The sequence below is a fragment of the Micropterus salmoides genome, unplaced genomic scaffold, assembly GCF_014851395.1.
Source record: "Micropterus salmoides isolate LMB-PRFRI ecotype aquatic unplaced genomic scaffold, ASM1485139v1 Ms_hic_scaffold_18, whole genome shotgun sequence".
NCBI classification, from domain to species: domain Eukaryota; kingdom Metazoa; phylum Chordata; class Actinopteri; order Centrarchiformes; family Centrarchidae; genus Micropterus; species Micropterus salmoides.
In genome coordinates, this window is record NW_024040928.1 from 21,259,214 (window position 1) to 21,267,577 (window position 8,364).

General features: G+C 38.7%; 2 protein-coding genes across 2 annotated transcripts in view; one reads left to right on the forward strand and one right to left on the reverse strand.

Annotated features, from left to right (window-relative positions):
• susd6 (sushi domain containing 6) overlaps positions 1-666 on the reverse strand; it is a 30,976-nt gene extending 30,310 nt beyond the window's left edge. Inside the window, exon 1 of the mRNA XM_038726284.1 lies at positions 433-666. The gene's annotated coding sequence lies outside the window, so the exon portion shown is untranslated. The remainder of the gene's footprint in view (positions 1-432) is intronic.
• A 2,756-nt stretch (positions 667-3,422) lies between these two features.
• On the forward strand, positions 3,423-8,043 carry LOC119909097 (acyl-coenzyme A thioesterase 1-like). The gene is made up of 3 exons (XM_038727157.1): positions 3,423-4,334; positions 4,431-4,633; positions 5,123-8,043. The coding sequence occupies exons 1-3, from the start codon at positions 3,878-3,880 to the stop codon at positions 5,726-5,728; spliced, it is 1,266 nt and encodes a 421-aa protein (XP_038583085.1). The 5' UTR covers positions 3,423-3,877; the 3' UTR covers positions 5,729-8,043.
• Positions 8,044-8,364: the final 321 nt, after the last annotated feature.

Sequence of the window (8,364 nt, forward strand, 5' to 3'; positions counted from 1 at the left end):
TGTCTATTATTGTTCACATGACCAACGTGTAACAATACAGTAACGCTACAGCTGTTAACTAAGCAGCTACTCGAGCCGGTGTTGTTTTATTTAATCTCTAAGCACTTTCTCAAGCAAGCGTATGCTAGCTGAAAAAAACTTATGGCCGGCTGAATGCGTTAGACCTGTCAGAAATAAAATACGGCAGTTAGTTCTCCGAACGTTAACGGATATTAAGGGCTAGTTCGTTAGTTGACAAAACACGAAACTGACATCTCGTTATTCTCCTTTAGCCTTCGTTAAACGTCACCCTAGCGTGCGCAACTTGTTTAAAATTGTGTAATCAGCAAATACACACTGGCGGAAATAGACACAGCAAAAAGATATCGTAGTGGCCTATCTAACGTTTGTGTTTAACGTTAGCTTTCGGGGAAAAAAACAGACAACACTCACCAACGTAAAGGTTATCAGCAGCGAGCCCTCCTCTCAGTACTTCACACTCGAGGCATTAACGCTCGTATACATGGAGACACCCAAACCAGAATGTAGCAAATAATACAAAAAATATAAAGCTTTCGTCGTGTAGTTCCGTCTGTAGGGCTAACTGTTGTGTTGTTCCTCCTCCTCGGCTCGCCTGCTCTTTATTCTAGGTGTGCGGAAACACTCGCTGAGAACCAGTTGCCTCGCTCTCGCGCGGTCTCCATGGCTACCTCGTTAAAAGGGCGGATCAAGCCAACCACAAGGCTCGCCTTCAAATTAAAAGCACATGATTTAATGCGGAGGGGGAGACAAAAGAATCGACAAAAAGATCAAATTCATCAACATAATTCAGAACAATAAAACTGCACATGTCTTAACTAGATACTGAACATGCATGCATTATGGTGTATGTGTCATTATGGAGAATTACCATATAGACATGTACAGTTAGGCTACTACTTTATATTGCTTTTTGTCATTACACCTCTGTTAATAACACTACTGCTCTTTATTGCCATTTATCATTACACATCTGTTGTTAATACTATATAATACTGCTCTTTATTGCTATTTATCATTATACCTCTGTTAGTAATATATAATACTGCTCTATATAGCTATTTATTTTTACTGTATAATACTGCCCTGTATTGCTATTTGTCATTACACCTCTGTTAATACTATATAATATTGCTCTGTATAGCTATTTCTCATTACTGTATAATACTGCTCTGTATTGCTATTTGTCATTACACTTCTGTTAATACTATATAATATTGCTCTGTATAGCTATTTCTCATTACTGTATAATACTGCTCTGTATTGGGGGGGGGACTGTCCTTGAAAACACCAGGGACAAAGATGGAAATTAATTCAGGTCTTTATTGTTCTACGTAATACTGTATTGTGATGTATTATAATGTATTATAATGTTGTCAATAAGCCACATGAAGCCAAATTAAATACATATCTTCCAGCACCTACAGCTATACCACCCCAAAGATGTTTAGGGTGATTGCAAAACCTTTTTCATCTCTGGCAGTTCACACAAAGTCTTTGTTGTTAGTTATTAGATCTTCTGATATGGTTTTTCTTTGTAGCTGTTGCTGGTGGAGGGAGTACACCACCACAGCGTGCATATACATTAGATCTACACTTAGATGAGTAGTTATTAAACCCAAAAAGTGATTTACATCGAAATGTAAATGTAAATAGTACTGCACTCTATTTACACAATGCTTGCAGATAGAAGAGAATGAGTGGGTGGACATTTTACATTCATTCACTCATGGGTAAAGAAAGTGAGATCTCTCATCATCATACATAACTGTACTTCATTCTGCACAGTAACCTTGCAAAACATAATACCTCACATGAAGGAACCTCAAAGGGGGCAGTCACTTACTTTTGAAATCCCTATCTTAGTCCTATACCCTAAGATAGTTCATAAAGTATTTGCAAACATACATTTAGTAGTTGTCCTAGAATTTGAATGGGTTATTGATTTTCTGGACCCACGAACTATATAGGGTAGCTATGGCAACCAAATAATGTTTATTATAGTGAAATGTTGAGTAGGATGACATAACCTGGGTTTGGCTTTGAAGTGAGCATAATGTCATCCATATCATAAAATAATCTCTCCTTTATCGTCTTTTTCACTTTACATAGAATGATAAATAGGCCAAGACAAAGTGTCTAGTGCACTGTATGGAGCTCATCATGCCTTTAACAAACTATATTCATATTATACTTCAGCAAAAAGAGACACTCTTTTATTTGTAATACTTTATTGACAAGAATTAATGGGTCATATTTATGTGAAGTCATTCTTGATATTTGTATAGTATTTGTTTCTGGTTTATTTATGTTTTCATTCTACTTTTTAATATTCATTTTATTGTCCTTCAAATGTTGGTCTAAATAATCTGTCTCCGTAATTGTTATGATGTCATTTGCAGTTAGCAAATGGAGCAAAGGTCCATTCCAGTTATATGAATCATTTCTCGCAACGGTTGTTAGTAGGAAGGAAATTCATACGCCAGCGATGACTGGAGAGGTTCTCCTCTAAATGCACGCTAGGATTGAAACATACCACAATGCCTCAATGTCCAAAAACAGATTAATATTAGATTAAACCACAACATTTCATTTAATTAGCCCAGATAGTCAGAAGTTTAAGTGTTTGTTGCTTCCCCTGTGTATGAAGTCTTCTGAAGTCTTTGCACTGCTCAACTAATGATTGATGGAAACACCATATGTCATTGAGTCCTGTAAAGAACCTCTGACAGGACACCCACAGGTCTACCCTGGAAATAAACAAGAGACAACTGAGCCCATTGTCCTACCATTTTTTTCTCATGAATATGAAAATATATGCAGCAAGGTGGTCCAACATCTAATCAGATAATCCATAAGGGAAACATGGGGTGTAAATGAGTTTCCTATCATGTACTGTTCTCGTCTAACTGTGTTCACCACAATAAAACTAGGGCATACTGCATACATGCATGTACTTTGTTAGGAGATTAAGATTAGTCTAAATGTTACTCCTGTAAAGGAAGGACGTCTTAACTTTTCACACTTTCCCGTGTTCTGTGTCAGTAGTGACATCTAGTGGCTGCTTTACTTTCCTACATACACGTAGCCTATAGGTCCTTGAGTCGATTATTTGTAGGTAAATAATTATTAATAAAATAAATACAATATTTAATTTATATTATCTCTTATTTGAAAGTAGGTGGCCTACTCTCGCTGGATACATTCCACAGCGGGAAAGACCTCCTGCTTTCTTTGTCAAATTGTCATACTTTTCTCCTTGGATTTTAATTTTAATAGCCTTTATTTGAAATACTTATTTTAACATACGTTGAGTACACAAAGCGGCACACTGACAAAACACACAAACAGAAGAGTGATTTCATTTTAAACCACTGGCTTCCTGCTTTGCGGAGGAAGTGGTTGCATCCACCTTGGTTGACGCTGCTTCCTCGTTTTGGGACCACCGACGGTGTAACAGGCTATCAACAGAAGCAGTCCGCGGGGTCTGCAGCTGTCCGTGTCCGCTCCAGAGTATATTCGAGGCTTAAGGTTGGAGGTAGGCCTACTGTCCAATGTAAATATAAATACTTCGTAGAATGGTCTTCAGTCAAGTTCTGGCTGGTTAAAGACAATAAGCGTCTACACTGTGACCGACATTAATCTACGGACAATCAGTTTGTCCAAAACAAAAGCAAAAACGACAACTCAAGCTCTCAAAGTTACTTTCTTGCTATCTACAGGATGAGAACATTCCCAGTGCGAAGTTAGCGTTCATGTTTTGTTTGCTAACGTTAACTACTACTACTACTACTACTGCTGTGCGGAGTAAAGGCAAAGGACATTCAGGTCATTGCAGTTCCCATCGTGACGACCTGAAATGGCTTACTCACAGATCCGCCTGAAGATTCTCCCCAGCGTTCGCTGTCTGTTTGATAAACCAGTGCAGGTAAAATTAGAGGGACTTATTCCTCACAAACCAGTTGAACTGAGGTCCAAACTAGTTGATGACAGAGGGGTGATTTTCAAGGCTTCTGCTCTGTACAAAGCGGATGAAACTGGCCAGGTGGATGTCTGCCGTGCACCCTCGCTGGGAGGAAGTTACACCGGAGTGGAGCCCATGGGTTTGTTTTGGGCCATGGCACCTGAGACTCCACACAGTAAATTCCTAAAGAAGAATGTGCTCAGCCCAACGCTGGTGGAGATAGAAGCACTGAGTGGAGACACTGGTCATCTCTTAGCCTCTGAAACCAACGAGAGAATATACATGAAAGAGGGGATGAATAGAATACTTTTGCAAGAGGGAAGAATAAAAGGAGTCCTCTTCATACCACCAGGTTAGTTGTGCACTGTGAGTCAGTTGATGAGAGATTTGGAGAGTCTGTGTTCTACTTAACGTCCCCTCTCCCTTTATATTTTCTTATTTTCTACAGGAAATGGGCCATTCCCAGGAATAGTGGATATGTACACACTTGGTGGAGGTCTCACTGAGCCCAGAGCCAGCCTCCTAGCAAATAAAGGTTATGTTGTTTTGGCACTGGCTTATCATGGTTTCCAGGATTTACCAAAAAACCCTACAAAGTGGGATTTGGAGTACTTTGAAGAGGCAGTAACATACCTAAGGGGACGGCCAGAGGTTAGTATTAAAGAATAAATCAGTAAAGATAAGCATAGGCCTACTATAATATTAGAACCTCAATTTTATTTATTAATAGTGTTGTCATCTGCTGGCATTTTCTTCCTCAAATTAACTAGATTTAAGATAACTTTAGAGCTGAAACAATTATTTGATTAAGCCATCCCAGCTTCTTACGAAGCTCTTCCTCTTCTGCTGTTTTGTTCACTTCGTGTGATAATATACTGTTTTTAGATTTTGGACCGTTTGTCAGGCAAAGGAAGACATTTTAACTCATCTTGGGTGGGATGGAATTTTTTAAGTGAAGCCATTAATTGAGAAAGTGACTGGCAGATTAATAGGTGATGAAAATAATAGTTAATTGTAACCCCAGTTTGTGTAACGGTGAATGGCTGTTACTTATGTTCAGCTGTACATATAAGCAGGGATACCTGTTATAGATGAAAGATATTCTAAACATGATTATTAACATAACACCTCTCTGTGCAGGTTAAAGGTCCAGGGATTGGCATCCTATCAATCTCTCAGAGTGGTGGTTTGGCTTTGGCAATGTCGTCTTTCCTCTCTGGCATCTCAGCGACGGTCTGTGTTAATGCCTGCATTGCAAATATTTTGATTCCTTTACACTACAAGGACATTGTTATACCTCCGCTTTCTCCTGTCATGGAGAATATTAAAATCACAGAATCTGGGCTTCTAGATATACGCAACGCCTTACCAGACACTTCCTTGGAAAAGAACAGGGTGTCGTTGTTTCCAATTGAACGTGCCAGCTGCCAGTTCCTGTTTGCTGTTTCTGAAGATGACCACAACTGGAAGAGTGCTTTATTTGCCAAGCAGGCTGCTGCGACACTGAGGAATCATGGCAAAGAGTGTATTAAGGTGGCAACATACCCTAAAGCTGGACACTTTTTGGAAGTCCCTTACATGCCTTTTTGTCCGTCTGGGTTTCATGCAGCAGTGGGGAATGTTGTGATGTTTGGTGGGGAGGCAAAAGCCAACTCCGAGGCTCAGCTGGACTTGTGGGAAAGAGTCCAGGAATTCTTCAAGAGCCACCTGGGCCCTGTTTCAGAAAGCAGGCTTAACAAACTCTGAGCTTATCCCTGAGCTCTGGGTTGATTGAGCCTAAGGTGGGAAACGCTGAATTTTCAGTTCCAGAACAGCTGATAAGAAGTTCAATCAACTCTGAGTATGTTGAGCCTGATGGAAGCGCGTGCGTGGGGATGGAAAAAAGCCATCATCAATGGAGCTCCGATACTACGATCATCATGGCAACGGGTAAATAACGACAGAGCCCCCATTTTAATCGGGTGAAGCTATAAATATGAATGCATTCCAACGCGGACCCTGATTGGCTCTAAAACGTAGGAGTGGAAGAAGGATCAATGTGATAACATTATTAGGCTACTATACAGTGTTGCTCATTCGTCATTTACCAGACTGGAATTTACTTAATGAATGATAAAGTGCTGGAATTTTCCTACAGCCCATTACATTTGATTTTAAATAGGAAGGTTATATTTATTAAACTGTAACCTGACGGGACAAAGTGCCGGCGGCAGTCGGCTACCTGATTATGAAAATAGGTAGGCTATAGATCAAATATAAGACAGTTTACTCCTGAACCTGTGATTGTAAAGTCAGTCACACCTAGCAGGTTAGCCTATAAATTATTTTTTTGCAGTGGAAAATGTGTCTATTGGTTAAAGTTTGAGACGTCTATTTCACATTAATAAAATCTTGCTCTTTTCATATTTTATTAATGCTGTCAAAACACATTCAGACTATCAGCAGGTAATAAAGAAAAACTCACTTTTAACCTTATTTAGGGCTGTTTGTTTCAGCTGCACCACAGTCATCATCACTCGGAAATAGTCAGTCAATCTCCAGTTGATAACTACAAATGTTCCAATCATGCGACTTGCCTACAATATGAAAGATTACTGTTTACCAATCAGTTTTATAGGTTATATATTAAACAGTGATTACTGCAGTAATGTATCCCACAGTAAGTGTTTTCAGTGCAACTGTCCACAGAGTCACAGCGTTATACCTAAACACGGATATAGATTTTATTCTGGGGTGAGGAAAATCCACAATGTGCGGAGATCTGTCCATACATCGATGACAGATTGATCATAAAGCAGTCATCTTCAAGATCATGTTTGGGTAAAAAAGTTTTTAAAGATGTAAATGCGTTCAGATATGTGCTTTGATATCGACAGTATGAATGAGGAAATTAAACGGTGTCAGACAGCCGCCTCAGGATCCGCTGGAGGGGAGGAGTCAGAGAGAAACTGACAGTTTTCCAACTTATCCTGAACCTAAACAACATCAGTTGCCGGATTTACTGATCTAGGGTTTATCTGATCTCGCTCTCTGAAACATAAAACTTAGAGTTTCCCTCATGTCAAGCTTAACATACTCTGAATTTTCACTAATCCCGCTTTCTCAAACGGGGCCCTGGACAATAAGGGCACTTGTTAGCAAGCACTGCTGCATCAAGTGGCTGTCCTTAATAATAGCCTTGCCTTTACTTTCTAATGAATGAAAACAGTCATTAGGGTCAAATGTGTATTAAATTATACAGTATCATATGTTGAAGCTTTGGATTAATGACTTTCTCAACAAACTCAGCATTTCATGGTTCAAACATATGTATTTAGTTATAATCCTTTTCAGAGCAGATATTTTGATACATGAATAAGAATCATGTGGTGACATAAACTAACAAAAGCACTTCCTCGATAGCAAGGCTATTTTGCTAACCTGAATCTTTTGTTTATTTCAATGTGTGTATTGTTAATGATTGTTAAAATGAAAAATCCACTTTTGCCAGGGAGGTAATGAACTTTTTTCAGCTTCTGAATGAAGGTGTGACAGAAAAAGTGAGCGAGAATGCACCATACCAGGACTCTGGGACTGACACATCTAAATGGAATGCAGCAAAAAACAGCTTTGCTTCTCCTAAAATGACATGTCCTGCTTTTCAAATTAAGAATTCTTACTAATCATCTCGCATAACTTAAGCACTTTACATTAAACAAGCCTGCTGTGCCAACTTTATTGGTGATAAAAGTTTATATATTTGGTTTGTGGTTGGAAAAGGATGGAGAAATAATTATATTCTTTTGACTACTTCTGAGTTGTGTCATATTGTGATCCATTCATCAATTGTCCATAACCTCTGGTGCAGGGGGGCTGGAGCTAATATTTTCATATTAAGTTATGGTTTTACAAAATGATGCTGTGCAAATAAATAATTCCAAGAAAACTGGAATTAAAAACTAACAAATGAATTGTTATCCCACCATAACCATGGATTAATCATTAATATGGTGTCACATCATGATATATATGTTGAAAAAAAACTATAAGAATAATTTTATTATGAATAAAGATGGCAACTACATCATCTTATTTTTTAGCCTGGAGGTACAATGCCTCCTCTTACCATTCATTGTCACTGTTAACGATAAATACAGCTGTGACATGTCAAGTCTCCCAGCATGAAGTCCATGAATGTGAATTATCATCTGTGCAAATGTCGGCATCTAGTGGCAGCTCAGCCTTCCTACATTATCTCTGATGTTTCTTGCACAAAATGTGACATTTTGTCACATAGATTATAATGGGAAACAGATTGAGAGGGGAGAACTTTCATGATGAAATACTGTGAAACAAAAGCATGCATTTTAATTAACACTAATCCCACTTTTGCGGGTTTTATT